Source organism: Chroicocephalus ridibundus, chromosome 4, assembly GCF_963924245.1.
Source record: "Chroicocephalus ridibundus chromosome 4, bChrRid1.1, whole genome shotgun sequence".
Lineage (NCBI taxonomy): Eukaryota > Metazoa > Chordata > Aves > Charadriiformes > Laridae > Chroicocephalus > Chroicocephalus ridibundus.
Genome location: NC_086287.1, coordinates 7,183,154 through 7,200,895, shown reverse-complemented (window position 1 = coordinate 7,200,895; position 17,742 = coordinate 7,183,154). Strand labels below are relative to the sequence as shown.

The window sequence follows — 17,742 nt, the reverse complement described above, 5'->3', positions numbered from 1 at the left end:
GGAGATGATCTACTTCGCAGATAGTTGCAGAAATACTCTCTTTTCCGTCTACAGTAATATGCGAAGGTGTTTAGAATTAACATTTGTGCTACAGGTAGTAGCTGAAGGTAGAAGTGGAGCGCAGATATAAGATAGAGATAGGACAAGGGGCAATGGGCACAAGCTAGAACATAGGAAGTTCCGTTCAAATACACGGAAAAACTTCTTTACGGTGAGGGTGACAGAGCACTGGAACAGGCTGCCCAGGGAGGTGGTGGAGTCCCCTTCTCTGGAGACTTTCAAGACCCGCCTGGATGCAGCCCTGAGGGATGTGCTCTGGGCAATCCTGCTCTAGCAGGGGAGTTGGACTAGATGATCTCTAGAGGTCCCTTCCAACTCTGAAGATTCCGTGATTCCATGATTCCGTGACAGAGATAGATAAGATAGAGATAAGATTTGACTGTGCATGAGGTTTGGGTGGGTAGCCTGACCCTCTCCCACTTCAACTGGATATCATTCCTGGCTCACGGAGGCATGGCAGGGATTAGATCTGGTTTGCACGGGACTTCACATTTCCACTGTTTTTATCATTATTTGTACTCCAGTCTGCATTAAAAACTTTGTTGACTATATATAATTCTAAAGGATTTATAAGCTGCAAATTGCACGCGAGCAGAGCGATCGTGCTGGTGGGAACCTGGAGCCACAGCACTCCTACACCCGCCCGTCTCGTCCGCGTATGGGGCGCACGCCTGACATCTGCAAAGCTGCCTTTTAGAAAATATTATGTTATTTATTTAACAGTGATACTACATATTTTGGGGAAATGCGGACAGTTCAGGGAAGTGCGGGTACATAAAGGACAACATATCTCAGGTGCCTGAACTCCAGGAATCTCTTGTGTTAGTTTTTAACAGGGCGTATTTCACCGTCAAAAAATCACAGCAGTGTGAAATGAGATCCACTGACAGCCTTGATTAATTGTTTGTTTGTGTTTTGTTTCCCTTGCAGCCGTTCAAAGCTATGGATTGGGTTGTATTTTACCTATACGTTCAGTATATGGGATAAACCTGAATGGAACCAGCTCTAATCATATTTACAAATATTTTCAAACAAGAATGACTTCATAGCTGCGTACAAGATGCTTTGTGTGAGATGAGATATAAGCCCAAAACAGTAATCAGATCCATAACATCCATAACGGCTTTTAATAAACAGAACTTTGAATAAAACAGTTTTTAGAAAAGTACAGAATAAAAGCAGAAAATAGGTCTTCTCTATTAACCATTGGTATAAATCCCACGGTGTCTTGTTTTAAAGTTATAAATTGCAATCTTCGCTGAATTGTTACATGGAAAATATCACAGGCAAAGCACAGTACTGCTGGTGTCCTACGGAGTATAGGTATTAACCTTCCCTCATCTTTTCCTCCTTTTATAGCAAAGGCAAAAAAAATACTTTCATGTTTCCAAAGTTAAAGGAGGCACTGAGAAATCAAATTATCGCTAAAAGCCAGGTTTGTCACGCTACGTCTTGATGTCTAAACTTTGATAAAAACATTTCCATACTTACTAAAGAGGAATGGATTCGAACCACACTACACCAGGTCATGACCGACGCCTATTTAGTTTGATTTTTTATTTACTATTAATTTATTTGGTTATTTGATATTTAGCTGAGATATCTATTGCCTGTAAATGATGAGTAGAAGCTATGGAAGTGTTTGCAAGCTGATGTTAGGGTCTCACTTATGTCAGGTATTTTCGTGTCAACGAATTTAATTCTACAGCTATTTAATTCTGTAGCTGTAGTTCTGCTATTTCAGCCCACTAGGAAGAGACTAGGATTTACTGGACTTTCAAGGAATAGTTTGAAAATAAAGAGTTGCAGGGAGCAGACGTGAGGGTGGAGGTGTGGCTGGATATTTTGCCAGGCTCTCAGCACGGGCGAGAGGGCGTCCTCTTAACTCTGCAGCTAGAAGGACAGTGAAAAATAAACTCAGGGGACATACTATTGGGTATAAAAACAAGTATTTTAAAATTCTTTCCCTTTCAATATGGCATTTGAATATAGGGGAAAAAAAAAAACAAACACTCCTTCGGCTGCAGTAATTTTTACATAGTGTGATCTCTATTCAGAATGCAGCCTAGAGGAAAACACCCTGCAGACCAAGTCTATCGATCGGAGGCGTGCTCTCTTTATTTGGAGTGACAAAAAGGGATCTGAGCTCAGTCACCACTTCTCTGTCAGGTGCGGAGTCAAAACCCGCCTCTTGTGCTTTGTGATTTCTAGCTGCAAAGCATCAGCGCTCCTCTTCCCGACTTAACTCGGCAGTCTGTCCGCCCTGCAGATCTTAATTACATCTGTGCACAGCATCCGATGGGATTTCCGAGCCTATCTGCCACCCCTACACTGGGATTTATTTCTATTCCCAGTTCTCTGGGTAGCTCTATAGTTTGTGGACTTAGAAATGTAGGAAAAATAATTTGTGGCTGTGATAGTCATCCCAAGTACAGCAGGAGATGCAGCAGACAGTGCCTGTTGAATGAGATCTTGTATTAAAGTGGAGTTCTACCTACAAAGGTGTGTATATAAAAGTAACTCCACAGCAGTGGCTGCTTATTTTGATAGTGGCTTTTAGTTATGATTTATGCAATAAAGAATGCCTCCCTGAAAACAGAGGAAGGGGCTGTTCATAACAAATCTTTAGTAAGTGATTCTTATAAGCCCTGTTTTGATGCTCCCTTCCGAGCTTTCTAGGGAGAGCAGCTGTATCTGTAGAGCAAAAACTAAGGCGTTGTGATACCCACTCAGCCCAGTAGAGTCATAATCTTTCAAGCCACTTTGTGCACTGATTTTGAAAAAGAAATTAAACTGACAGTGACAGAGGTAGCAAGGCATTTTATAGATTTATAGACCAGGGCACAGATAAATTGTTATGAACAACAGGTTTCTTAGCTTATGGAACTCAAAAATATATTTGTGGTGTTAGTTTATGAAAAGAAAACACAATATTTAAGTGTTGTGGTTTTTTTTTTTTTCGAGGTTGGACAATGTAGGTTTGGCTCATTCTAGTTAGAAGAACGATCAGTCCCTATTCAGGACCCTCTTCCTGAGGAGCCGGAGCCTTGACATGACCACGTCCCAGTCTGCATAGGCACCTTCCAGGTGACGAGTCACTTCTGACCCCGACGGGTAGCTTTGGCGACCATGGAGCACGCGCCAGTTATCAAACGTCACTATGTCTCCTACAAAGAGATTGCACGAAGTTTAAAATTCGGTACGTTATAGTTGATTCCTTCAAACAGGTGACATGGAGGTAGATGTACAGCAACAGCTCAGGAGCAATAATTTCACGTAGCACGAGTGGAGATACACAGCAATGACACAGGAATTGTGATTTCGCTGGTCATCCTCAACCAGAGACGGCAGGTCCCTTTTGACCTCTGCTTCTTTTCTTGTATAACCAGGAGTTGAAATGCAGAGTAGTAAGAGAGTCACAGAATCATAGAATGGTTTGGGTTGGAAGGGACCTTAAAGATCATCCAGTTCCAACCCCCCTGCCCTGGGCAGGGACACCTCCCACCAGACCAGGTCAGTCAAAGCCCCATCCAGCCTGGCCTCGGACACCTCCAGGGATGGGGCAGCCACAGCTTCTCTGGGCAACCTGGGCCAGGGGCTCACCACCCTCACAGGAAAGAATTTCTTCCTGATATCTAATCTAAATCTCCCCTCTTTCAGTTTAAAACCGTTACCCTTTGTCCTATCACTGCACTCCCTGATCAAGAGTCCCTCCCCATCTCTCCTGTAGCCCCTGTAGGGACTGGAAGGCTGCTGTAAGTTCTCCCCGGAGCCTTCTCTTCTCCAGGCTGAACACCACACCAAGGAAAGCAGGCCTTGAGGGGAAAGGCGACTACAGCAAAGCCACAGGAAGGCTAAAAACGGTGAAAGCCACCAGGATGACTTTTATTTGATCAGTCTGGTACTACTTGTACTGTACGCATTCTGCATTACTATACCCGTTAAGAGAATTTTTACAAAGTCAAGCCATTGAAAGTTAGGAAATCATGTAATCAAGGCTAGCATGCCATTTTAATTTTTCTGGCTTGTGTGCCACTGTTATGATAAATCTCTAATTAAATAACCTCCTAGTCTTTCTTTCCTTCTCTCCCTCCCCTCTACCACCATTCTGGTGCGTTAATTGATGGGATGGATGGTACTAGTGTAATGTGAGGTACTTTGGTTCACCATTTATTATGTAATCTTATAAATTATTTTATTGCATGCTCCCAATAGAGAGAGATTCATTTCCTCACAGACATTTTAAAGACATAAGCATCAGAGTACATGAGGCAGGCAGACACATTAATGAATTTCCTTTTGTAGCATCTCTTGAGAGATGAGGGACTATTCATATCTTTATTTTATAGCTGGGGAATGAAAGAACAGAGATTAAGGCCAAAGTAGTTAAACAGATGCACGGACTGACTTTTAAAGAGCAAAGGGCATTTTTTGCAGCGTGTTTTATGTTCAAAACACAGCCCTGTACAACTGAAAGTTTAGAGCATTTCGCACTTCTGCAAATCTGCCTGCACAGGCCACCCAGAAAAAGCAGCACAGCAGCAGTGGCCTTCGGTAATTCCTGCGGCATGACGCTGGCATTCGGTGTCTGAGCAGAGAGGATGATAACCGAATTGCCCACAGTGCTGCTCAGCCTCCTTCAGTGCTCTGCTCTGTACCATCTTCTAGATGGTCTGCACCTCCTGCGGCCACTGGGAAGGTGCCCCACTGATACTGCTATAAAGCCCAAAGCATCAAACGAAGCAGAGGGAGAAAGTATTGGGATCGTGTATCATTTAATGAGCAGACGCTGAAGGAGGATGGCCCGGCACTCTGACACATGGCATGCCTCAACTGTGGTGCTATTGATAGGACAAGTGTTGAGCGACACAGGACTAATTTCTCTTCTAATGCTGGGGAAAACCACACTTTTAGAAGAGTCTAGAATTCATGAAAATATTTACTTTACAGCCAGTTGGGCTATGTGGGATTCAAGGGCTCAGTGTTTTCAAGCCTCGCCAGGTGCAGGGATGAGGAGGAGTGAGGCCTGGGCATTTGACCCAGTCTAGCCAACAGGATTATTTCATACCATGGAAGTCACATTCCATATAAATTAGAAAGTTTGCGTGTAGTTTCTCTCTCTCTCTCTTAATGGCTGTGGTCGAGAGAACTTCTTGCCCTGGTGATGGACCCCTGAGCCCTCCCCTCCCTCCCAAAGCCTCCGCGCTCGCAGTGTCCCACGTTTACTGTCCGCTGCTGGGGGTACGGAGCTTCCTGCTGATAGAACTGTCAGAGTATAATTCTTGTATACCCTTTATTAGTATCGGGATTAATACTGGTTCTTTTATTATTTAGTCTTATCCTATTAAATCTATTTATATTTCAAGCCTCATGTTTCCTTGCTTTCCCCGATTCCCCTTTCCGGGTGGGGAGGGGTCATCGGGTGATAGAATAATTGTCTAAATGACAATAAATTGTTAGGGGTTTTCTCAAACCGTAACAAGTTACAATTTCCTATATGGTACGGGGTTTTGATGTAAAATAAAGATACACTGGCCTAATCAATAGATAGACTCTATTTCCCCGCCCCTTTTTTTTTCTTTGTAGTGTAACAATGGAAAAATAAATCTATGAGATGAATGTAAGGATACAGTACGAAATAAAATTAATTACAAATATAATATAAAATGAAATAAAATTTGCCAGTGCTAACAACGCTTAAGCGTTTTGACTGTTAGGAAAAACATGTGAAAAACCATTGCGAGGAGAAGCAACTTACTGACCTGGTTCCAGCTTGTAAGTAAACTTGTGTTCTGTGCTGTTTAATAAATCATTAAATTCCTTTAGAGCTGCATAAAACGGCCTCACTTTTTCAGCTGGTATGTCAAACACTGTGTCTCTTGTTGCGTTGTTATAATTGATGCGAACTGCTTGGCCTCGGGAATCCACACTGTGAAACAGAGAAGGGAAGGAAAAGGAATGCAATATGTCGTTACTGAAACATTTAAAGAAGGTTAAACAACAACTGAACTCTGCTGCCGGAATTTCAGTATGTTTCTACAGTGGAATTCAGCTTGTCGTTGGGTTGGCTTTTGATAATTAAGCCTAATTAGGGAAATGGGATGATCAGGAGAAAGCGTAGATGCTTGATTTTCCTCAAACATCTACATTATGTACGCTTTAGTTGTAGAACTGTAGACTCTTGAAATTCAGAAGAGATCATGATCATTTGCATTTGATCTTTTAAGAATATATAGGTTTTAATCTAAATGCTTCAAATTATGGTCTGTCTTTGGCACAAATGGCTGGAATGTAGTAACAGCCCCAGCTGCTGTTAACCTGTGTCTGTACCTGGGAGCTGCTCTAATTCCCACCGCTTCTTGCTGGTGTGTGGCAAAACAAAATACGTAAAACTATGCTGTGGTGGTACAAAGCACAGAACAAGTCATACACTGGCAAAAAAGTGGTCTAGTGGGAGGTGTCCCTGCCCAGGGCAGGGGGGTTGGAACTAGATGATGTTTTAGGTCCCTTCCAACCTGAACCAATTCTGTGATTCTGTGAAAAAAACCCCACCCCAAACCCCCAAATAATTACAGACCAAGTTAAACCAGTGTTTCCCCACAAGGTGGCAGGAGCAGACCTTCTCCTTCCAATTTATAATCCGCTATACAACAGGGATTTTATTTTTCGATGTTGTTGAAACGACTCACTCTATAATCCTTTGTTTATTTTGCACAGCAAAATCACAGTAGTCCACCCCAACATCTGTATAGTCTACAGCAGTAGAGGACAGGATCTGATACGCCTGAGGATTTTGTTTCTTCAGCTTGTTGGATACGTTAAATCCATCTACAACTTCACTTTCGCCTCCCGCAGCTGTTTGCTTTATACAATGGAGAAGCTGAACCTGGAATGAATTAACATCTCATTACAAGAAGAATTAGCTTGCCTATTTAACAGTTCATTAGCATCAGTTCCCTCATACCTGTGGTTCTGGTTTTTCGTTTGGTTTTGGGTTTTTTTCCAGCAAAAGACTGAGTTCCCACTACCGCAGCTTCACAGTGCTGTGCCACCACTGTCACACAGGTGGAAAATTAAAGTAGCATGGTCATAAATCCATCCCATTTGGGATATTTTTCTAAGGCTTGCAGCCTGCGAGTCAACTGCAACGCTCTGCTCTTGCTTCTTTCCTTTGACTCCCTCTTTGCGGCAGTCATACAATTTTAAATACATTGCAGTCTTATCTCAACAAGGAGGATTAGTTTTCTATTGCAGAAACAAAACCTACCGTGAATTAACCGCTCACAGAGGGGAAAAGGTGGCTCTTGTAGAAGGCAACAGGCCCAGCGTCTCTCTCATGAAGTGGGATTAAGACAGTTTCATTTCACTTCTCGGTGAAACGCCGAGGTGTAAGACGGAGCAGAAAGCCTAAGCCGGGCTCTTGGTTGCACCAGGGTAAATCTGAGCTGCCGACACAGGCAGTAAAACTCCCCGTGGCATGAGAGAGCCCAGCACGGCACAAAGCACAACCACTGAGCTCAGCCAAACGACACAAACGACATCTGCCACACCAACGGTAACAGCGTCCACCTTTCCCTTCCACCACAGTGAATTATTTCCCAGACCACGAGGAGAAAAACCAAAAAAAAAACACCCAGGAGGAGAAAGAGGAGCACAGAGTTTGCCCCAGAATCTCCTCACCCGCTGGACCCGCAGCCCTTGATGATGGTGATGAAGGGGGAAACTGAAATAACTGAGAGTGCAGGAGGGGGACTTGTTTGGAAAGGATGGGAGATAGTTCATTCATTAGATGAAGCAGCGTTCTGCCCTCCTGCCGTGCTCCTTTTGGCCACCAAGCTGGGGGGAGGACTCAGGGCTCCCGCTGAAGGGAGCACAAGGCAACCATCTCTTTTCTTTTGTGGTCATGGCCGGCCTTGTATATATAGGGTAAGCAAGGAGGGCTGCAATAACGGACTGCATGGTAAATGACTCTGAAAAAGTTCAAAGGGAGAATTTAGTTCAAGTGAGAGCTGATATTCTAGAGAGCTAATGTTTCTGCTAGGCTTTTATAATACTTTTTCCGTGCCTTTTTGTTTTTTTTGTTTGGTTGGTTTTTTGTTTGGTTGGTTTTTGGCTTGGTGGTGGTTTTTTGTTTGTTTGTTTGTTTTTAAATCAGGATATCTCCTGGAAAAATAGTTGCCAGATCAAAACCTCGGAAATCCCAAAAATATTTTTACAGGATGCCTCTGAAACTAATCACAACCCATTTAAAAACACTTCTTCAAATATTTGTAGCAAATACATCTTAAGAGTTCAAATATTGTGTAATAACTAGATAAACAAAGAAAAGTGCACATTCAGGACAATGTTCAAACATAATTCAATGTGCTTTAATACTTTCATTTCTTACAAGCACGTTTGAATGAAAAAGGTTACGCTCCTTTTCTAATGTTTCATAGCGGAGTGTGAGCTTTGGCACAGACAAGACGGTGAGCTAATTCACATCTGCTCTCTATTAATGAAGCCCTGTTCCATTCTTACTCCACATTAATGAACAGCATCTAAATGATTTTAATAGGTGATGTCAGTGCGAAGTATTTGGCGCTTACTTGTGGATAAATCACACTGGCTTTTTGTTTAATTATAGAACCAACTGATACCAAGCACTCCAAAATATTAGAAGGGGAAGTTGTAGGTGTGAAGCTTATAGATGCAAACTTTTCCAGGATTATCTTTGTTCCTTTCTACCTGTTCCTACTACTTTCCAGTCCTCTGGTGAATTATATGGATTAGGCTTTGATATGACAGGGACGAGGTGAAAACGTATTTCCTATGGTTGTTGTCCAGCTTTACAGAATGTTCCTTTTTTGTCTGTTATGAAGGGGTGAATAACTGTCTAACTTAAATCAATTCATAGAAAACAATACCTTAAATCGTTATTTATTCTAATATGTTTTCCTCCTGAGGTGAACAGACGTGCCCTAAAATGTCAAAACTTGACTACGGCATGTAGATGCCCAACTTCTCCAATATGATGAAAACAGTATCACATGCACATACAGGACCCCAGTGCTTTCTCATATGGTAATATTCTCAATACTTTGTGAGTTTCCACTGAAAAATTACAGCGTACATAAGGGCCTTGTTATGCAGAACTTACATTATAATGTATATATTGCATACCCATGTGTATATAGATTGTTACGCAGATTAATATGCTGCTATTTTTAGATTGCTCTCTTAAGGCACAGTTCAGAGTCATGACTCTAACCATGCTTCACACTACAGGAATATTTCCCTTTCCCCTTTTGTGTTGTTAAAATGTCAGTAGGTTCACCTTACCCCAGGTGGATGCTGCAGAACAGGGTAATCGGTGTGAAAACACAGTTTCCCAGTCGTGTAAGCCACGTTGTTGGCATCTGCTTTGTCTTGCACTTGCCACGTTGGTCTTTATAATGAAAGGGAAAAGCGAAAAACACGTTAAAAGAGCCAGCCAGCGTGCCAGACAGTGCACACTGGAACGGTGACATCACAGTGCAAGAGAGTCATTCCATCTTTGAACATGAAAATATTGTAAAATTACAAGGAAATAACGATTTAGCAGCGTCGCCCCACCCCAGCGAAGGCTTATTTCAGCAGTCCTAGATTCAAACTAGAAACTGCAATGTGCAGAGGGACATCTGGCCCCAGTGCAGTATCTAGAAGAACGATGGCTTTCCAGTGGCGGTAGTTTGCTGAATGCAAAGATCAGGTGTGGTATCTGCCAGGATAAATCACCATCTTAATACGGAGGCTTCAAAAATAAGGAAGTGGATGTTGGCCTATTTCTTTTTACCAACCTTCCCTTTTTCCCTGCCAGGTGGAGCATATTATCAATGAACTATGAAATTCTTAAAGGCTATGTAACTTCCCCCCCAAAATATTTTTAAAGCTTTATGATCCTAGAAAATACAGAGTATCCTTTGCAGGGGGTCCTACCCTGTAACTTGAAGACTTGCCGCTAAAGGAAAATGTCTTGACGAAAGACCTTTTAACTTCTTCCTTCTCTGACTCGCTCTCTGAGAACTAACCCCATTTATTTTGTTACATCGGTTCTGTCTTGAAATTAGGCAAAATTCAGGAGGAAAGTTTACTGATAACCGCAAAAGAAACAGTTACAAAGACACGAACACGTCACACTGCAGCACAATCAAAACCTGTTGGGAGTGACACACCATGCAGGAGGATTTAAGACCCAGAACCACAGATTTTGTTCGTGGAGAGTTCACATGATTGAAGACAGTCCTCAGCAGATGCATGTCGTAGATCCAGACATTTGTCTGGAAAAGTGTAAGTCACCATATGCAGTCCACGTAATCACAGGAGCGTAAGTGATTTAAAAGAAAATGTGAAACTCATTTTCCCTTGTGAAATACTATAGACCAAATATATTATGTTTCAGATGGTGTGTGTCTAGCATTACTTCTTAATACTAGTTTTAAAAGAAAACAGGCTAAAGAATGTACAGACCAAAATGATTTATATATAATATACAAACACTTCTGTTTTCTAGAAGTAATATTTATTATAGGAACTATGCAAAATGTTAAAACTAAATTTCTGAAATTGCTAGGGAGAAAACCCCCTCGAATATTTGCAAATGTGTTCAACTGCCTGGGAAAAATAATTTTTTTTATGTGGTAGAGCACACGCTCATCAGTACCTGACTTCAGTACTCAAGTATGATAACTTCAGCCATGCTTCCATAGTTCCCAATTTTACAGCCAAAAAATAGCATGTTATATCATCCCTGTCACTAGTGTTGAAGGTAGCTGGGTTCACTACATCTTTAATTTAAAAGGCTCCATTGTCGCTTGATGGTTCTAAGACAATTTGACACATTTTAATTGCCTCATTTATATGCAATCCATACAATTGCTGGAATGGTAATACCTTATAAAATCATTGTAAGGTATGGCAAAAGCGATCAGTGCTTCCATGCTGTTACGCTTGGCGAGGGGGAGCTGGTCCCCGGGAGCTTTCCCTCCACCCAAGGAGCTTCGGCCAAAGCTTGAGTTACCAACTTGAAGGCAGCGATGATTAAAAAGACAAAGCGATGCTAATGGGGAGCTCAGCGCTGAATGTGAAAAAAAACCAATCAACCTTACTTTGCCAAAGTCTCAACCGAGCTGAAGTATCAACTCAGTCATGGGGAGAGCACGAGAAGCAAAGGAAGAAAATGTGGGTAATGTCAGAGGACTCCTGGCCCTCAGGGAGAGCAAAGTGGGTTGGAATGGTTTATGGTTTAGTAATTAGGGTCAGATTTCAACATCAATTGCCCAGGCTGTTTGACAGAGGAGGAAATTTGGCACCAGGCAGGTGTAGCAATTTTTCGCATTAAGTGGCAATGTGGGCTCAGTCTCCCTGAGCAGAAAATAAGCCTGTCTGTTACATCCTTAGTCTTGCAAAACCGCTGCACCAGGAACTGAAGCCACACTTGAATAATCTGGTCTTGCACTTTATTAAAAATCTAAGTCTCATTCATAAGCAATTTGGGACCCATGTCCTCCTCTTGCAGCTGAAGCCCTCTGGGAGGTGCAGATGGTTTGGCCATTTCGGTGGGAGCGCTGAGGCCCCAAAGGAAGCCCTTCGGGCCACCCCACGCCCTGGAGAAGGCTTCAGAACAGGGGAGGAGCACAGGGTCTAGGGCATGAGAAGTTGGAGAAATGAATTATGGTATGACTGGAGACCTTGTTAATGGAGTTGTGCCTCTACAACATAAAGAAAAAGGTTAATTTAAACATGTGGAACCCTTTGATGTTGTTCCATACAGAGAATGTTTCCACCTTTTACAGTAACGACATTTAGGTAGCACGTACCGAAGAGACATCTAGACAAGAAAAAAGGCTTTTGTTTTCTCATGTGTCAGGGTCATATTCATTGCTGTTACATTTCGGTTTAAAATTCATGGCCCTGTTGAGGTAATGTTTTATTTGGCAAGCTTGCCAATTCCAAATTTATACTTTTACTTATAATATTTGGTAGGCCTTGTATTTGTCTGCTAGTGAAATAGCAAGGGAATTACCGAAAGTTCTTATTTTATTACAGTTGTAAAGGCTACCTCAGAATTGGATGCCAGTAAGAAATGAAATTCTGTTTTAGAGGTGAAGAGATGGACTGTAAAACGCTGCTCTAAGTCTGTCTGTTAAGAGTGAAAACTCAACGGAGTTTCTACTACCACAAGAAATATGTAAAAGCAACAAGACCAAGGGCTACGATAACTATAGCTGAAAATGAAACAGGTTAAATTAGGAAAAAAGATACTATAGGGAAAGAAGTCTTGTTTTCTCCGTAATATTTTTAGGCTGGGTTCCAGCTATACATGGTAAAAAAATAAGAAATTTGTTCCTTATGAAACACTTACCCCCCCCCAAATATCCAAAAATAAGCCAAAACCATTAAAGTCTTTTTCAAGACTTCATGTGATGAATTACACATTTAACAGACACTGGGTTATTAAGCCGTTTGAATACAGTTCTCTAACTATTTTCTGATACATTTAGCATGTTACCACTTCATACACATCTGTATTAAAACATTTGAGACTAGTTTTGTGACTTTGTTTTTTAAAAATACTTTATGGATAATTTCTTAAACCACTACACATCACAATGGAAAGTTTATGCGTGATACTGCTTGCATTTTCCAGTACTTGAGGAATTCCTTCCTCCCTATTATTATTATTATTATTATTTTAAACGGGGCTCTTAAGGGAAGAAACATGATCTAAAGAGTCGTTTAAAAATAAATTTCAAAGCATTAATCATGAACATCACCTGTGCGAACCTCATGAAGTTCAACCAGGCCAAGTGGAAGGTCCTGCACCTGGGTCATGGCAATCCCAGCCACAAATACAGGTTGGGCGGAGAATGGCTTGAGAGCAGCCCCGAGGAGAAGGACTTAAGGGTGCTGGTGCACGAGAAGCTCAACATGAGCCGGCAATATGCGCTTGCAGCCCAGAAAGCCAATCACGTCCTGGGCTGCATCAAAAGAACCGTGGCCAGCAGGTTGAGGGAGGTGATTCTGCCCCTCTACTCTGCTCTGGCGAGACCCCACCCGGAGTACTGCATCCAGCTCTGGGGTCCTCAGCACAAGAAGGACATGGACCTGTTGGAATGGATCCAGCGGAGGTCCACGAAGATGATCAGAGGGCCGGAGCACCTCTCCTACGAGGACAGGCTGAGAGAGTTGGGGTTGTTCAGCCTGGAGAAGAGAAGGCTCCGAGGAGACCTTATAGCCCCTTCCAGTCCCTAAAGGGGGCCTACAGGAGAGATGGGGAGGGACTCTTTATCAGGGAGTGTAATGATAGGACACAGGGCAACGGTTTCAAACTCAAAAAGGGGAGATTTAGATTGGATATCAGGAAGAAATTCTTTACTGTGAGGGTGGTGAAGCACTGGAACAGGCTGCCCAGGGAAGTCAAATGGTGTGGACCAAGGTCACATGTCAACCTTGATCTTGTTCTTAATGGAACATTAATGGGCGGGAGGTTCTTTGTAGGGTGTAACTCAAAATGCTTGTGCAGCTGTCTGGATACAAACAGAATGAATGTTTCATCCTTCATATACCGAGGAAAGCTGTGGAACACCCTCAGATATGATTGGGGTTGGGTACCCCTAAGAATCTCCTCATATCTGTTATTCGGATCACGTCAAAACAGAAACAGAAAGCAGTAGTATTTTCATAATGATGCAAGTTTTGAATTGAGACCATAGTAGACTGCCAAACATAGAAGTGCTTGACATTAGGAATGCTTTTAATGATAGAAAACGTTTCTTAACACTGGATGAGGTTTCCAAGTTGAGCAGGGGGTTCTGCTCCCATGTATTTCAGTAGGATTAGCCTGACTGAATCCCAGTTAACTCTGAAAACCACTTTTCCTTCTGGCATAGTAAGCAGAAAGGAGAAACCACACCTTAATGAAAGCACATTATCTTAACTACCCTAGTATATTTATACATTACTCCCTCTAAAGCTTTACAAATATTTATCATGGCTGCTAGAATTGACAGAAAAGCTTCGTAGTATTAATGGTGTTTTAAAGCAGTTATTCTCTCCATCCCGACTTTTTGGAAGACAATGGAAAAAAATTAAAATGCCATTCTCACAAGCTGTTCCACATGCTATGAGTTCACTTCAGTTTCTGCTAATTTCTAGAAGGTTTCTTGAGCCAGCTTTCCTGATTTGAAGCGCGAGCAAAAATTCTGCACAAACAGGTTGACTTTCAACATAAATGAAACAAAAATGAAGGACAGAGATCGGGTAAGAAGTAACTTATACACTGCCAGAAGTTGCTACTAATATCACAATAGCTATTTCTCTGCCTCATAGAAATCGTTCGCTAAATTTAAAAGCTGGCACCATCAATGCCATCTTTTTCCATAGGTAATGATGGAACAACACTTGCAAAATAAAGATGGAACAAAAGGTCTTACTAAGCATTATAGCTTGAAGAAGGGACCTTTTGCTCACCTTCCCCCCCTCCCCTCACACGCAATTAGCATTCTGAGTTAATGTATTTCTCCTGGTGTCACAGCGCTGCTCTTACCAACCTCACCTGCATTGCGCATTCCAGCCGGGCTCACGCGTACCTTCACAAAGGAGCACTAAGGGGCAGAAAATCTTTCCTTCTGATTTGCAGTCTTGAGGGAATGCGGTCTTTCTGGCCGAGGCTGGATTGTTTTTCCCCAATTCTATTTACTTAAGATTTTTTTACACACAGGAGGAGACACTGGTTACTGCCCACGTGGTTTGCTTGCTTATTCTCTGAACTAGAGGCAAATCCAAGCGAAGGAGAACTCTAGCCAATCTTTTATTTTATTATGGGGGAGAAGGGACCTTTTCAGATGGGAAACCCTGAATGTTCTGGTTTTGGTGGCTATTCAGGCACCAAGAAATCACAACTATGTTTAAATGTTACCGTCTATTTTTGTCAATTGCCCTTTTTTTTTTTTTTTTTTAAGAATAAGCACACATCCAAGTAATAAGGTTTTTTATAGACATTGTAAAAAGTTATGCCCACACCTGGGGGTGAGGGACAGGGCAATACATTAGCTAATAACATTGCTCCTTTACTTCGCTAGATGGAGGTCACTGACACAGCTCAGCAAGACGTGAGCCACCATCATCATTTGTTTACTCACCGCCTAGGCACTGGCGGAGGTAGAGGTTCAGCTTACCCCCTCTTGGCATCAAAAGCATGATTTACAAGTTCCTGCTTGCGCTCCTGCAGGCTAAGCTCTTACTTTTGCAAAAAAAAAGCCGTCTTAAAAAAAACACTTGCTGGGACTGGTTGTGGCTTTTCGGTGCAGACTCAGTTGAAAGCAGGGAAATCGGTACTCTGCCCATCTTCTTGGTGATGTGAGACACAATAACATCATCTAAGGCTTACCTATTTCCGCGACTCAAAATCAGGCTTAGAAAAAGATTCGGTACAGATAACTTCCTCTATTCAGAAAGGGACTGGATTAGGGTTTGTTGATTTTGTCCGTGCTACGGTTACATACAGCTATCTTGTGGTTATCCTTTATCTGACCTCATCTGTTTTCAGGCATTGTTCCTTCTCCCAGCAGTTGATGTTATAGCTGCTGCTCTTTGCGTACCCTGCCTGTGACAGCAAAGCAATCCTCTCATACAGAATATTAATTGACACCACATTTTCTAACATGCAGGGAAGAAAAAAATGCCACCTTGTTTTAGTAAGTTAATCCACAAAAGAGGTCCAGCAAGCTGAAGTGAAGTACATCAGAGGTGATTCCATAGCTGGCAAAGCAAGGATGTTCAAAACCAAACTCACCCATAAAAAGTGAGACGCAAGAACCCGATCCTGTGGCCAAGTTTCACCAACTCTCCCTGCCGAGCAGCAGCTCCTGTTAGCAGCACGATTCCTACTTTCTTCAGGGTGCACAGCCACTTGTACGCGCTTTCATCGTTGTACATGACTTCTTCAAAAGGTATTTTGGGAAGCTGCAGGTCTGACCCCCAGTACTGGCGTTCTGAAAGGGAAGAAACAGAGAAACAAGCACTTAGCTGTTTTAGCATTAAAGCTCAGGACATGGTCAAAGTACAAAGTTAACGGGGTTTCTACCCATTTATAAATATGCCCTCGGTCCTGCAGTCAGCCACCTGAAAGCGGGCCCCCGAGTTTGCATGGATAACAAGCAATCTTTATGACGAAACTCAGCAAAACACTGCAGTAAAGAAATTCTAACTCAGAAGTTGAATGAAAGACCTTTTGAAAGAGACTTTTTTGTTGTTGTTGTTGTTGTTAACGGTACCTCAGAACTACGCATATTCATTTTTCTGTCTGTACTGGTGAACCAGAAGAGTGAAAATGTGAAGCTAAGAGTGCTTTGAAAGTTTCTTGTCTAGGGTAAAAAACCACGGAGCACCCTGAGATCTCCCTCAGAGGTATTATCGTATGGGTATATCATAATGAAAAGATTATATTCCTGATGAAGGAACAGGAGAAGACACACATCAATATAACAGCTTAGAAGCAGAGTAACTACATCAATTGCATAAGTGACCAGTCAATTTTCTTTTGTAGATTTATCTTCAGGAATGCTTATCTAGTTGCGTTGCATTCTGCAGGCTGGTGTAATCCCTTGTCTTTTCCTCTGCAGATTTTTTTGTGAGCATTTATCTTATTCCAGGAAGATGCAAAGGAGAGCCCAAGATCTTCACAAACCCAAGGTAAAAGAAAATGATGGAAAGATTGAGCGATGACCAAGAAGTATATAATTACGGCATGTCCATTCTCAAGCAAAATTGATTATAAGAGCATATGACAATAGAAGAGCGTTAGAATTGCTATACCAACCATAATCAGATGTTTGCTTGCTGAATAGACCTTGTGATATGAAAGGGAGAAACCCGCAGCCGTTTGCTAGAGGCAGGAATAGACTCGCAGGCAGATGGAAAGGGCTTTTGAGCCTGGCTTTCCTTCAGGCCTTTTGCTGCTCCCCTCTTCTTTTTGTCCCCTTACACCAGCAGCAGCTGCACAGCACACCATCCAGAGCTTTAGAAGTACTGAAAATCCATGCGGCTTTAAAATTAAATGCTGCTTAGCCTCACCCTTGTAGGTATTTACAGCTGCCCGCGTAGTGCTAAACCTGTACCTTTCACTGACAGTGCATCTATACCTGTATCTATAGATGGGGATTTTTAATGCATAACCAATTATTATTGCTTTCTAGTATCACAGTTCTATAATGGTTATTTGCTTTGATTTAATAATGCTTCTTAAAAATCTCATAACCTATCCTAAAGCAATCACGTTCTGGTTGAGTTGCAGAGTTCTCAAATGGATAAATAACCTAATACAGGGACAGGAAATAAAACTAAAATACTGGATCATGGCTAGAAAGAAAACCAATTATTTTCTCTTAACCGTATTATTTTCTGAGGAAGAATGTACTCTGGTGTCAGACAACGTGGCCTTATATCGGTTTGTAAAGATACTCTGCAGAAGAGACAAACATAAACATACAGTAATAATTAGATATGTTCATGAAATCTAGGCAGACTTTTCATTTTATGAAGGGCTACACAATCCACATCTCATCTTCCGGCATAAGTAAGTTCTAAAAATTACGCCTACAGTATTCTGCTTTCAACAAAACTGTACACACTGAAGGTTTTGGTCTGGATTACGGTGCCGGA

At 42.0% G+C, this 17,742-nt stretch overlaps 1 protein-coding gene across 3 annotated transcripts in view; it reads right to left on the bottom strand.

Moving 5' to 3' along the window:
- Nucleotides 1-1,164: 1,164 nt before the first annotated feature.
- Nucleotides 1,165-17,742, bottom strand: part of BBOX1 (gamma-butyrobetaine hydroxylase 1) — a 41,469-nt gene continuing 24,891 nt past the window's right edge. For all 3 annotated transcript variants that reach the window (XM_063333251.1, XM_063333250.1, XM_063333252.1), the window contains exons 4-8: nucleotides 15,875-16,073; nucleotides 9,382-9,487; nucleotides 6,750-6,946; nucleotides 5,823-5,989; nucleotides 1,165-3,227 (exon numbers count right to left, since the gene is read on the bottom strand). In XM_063333251.1, the coding sequence (XP_063189321.1) occupies nucleotides 3,067-3,227; nucleotides 5,823-5,989; nucleotides 6,750-6,946; nucleotides 9,382-9,487; nucleotides 15,875-16,073 (830 nt within the window). In that variant the 3' untranslated portion in view covers nucleotides 1,165-3,066. The remainder of the gene's footprint in view (nucleotides 3,228-5,822; nucleotides 5,990-6,749; nucleotides 6,947-9,381; nucleotides 9,488-15,874; nucleotides 16,074-17,742) is intronic.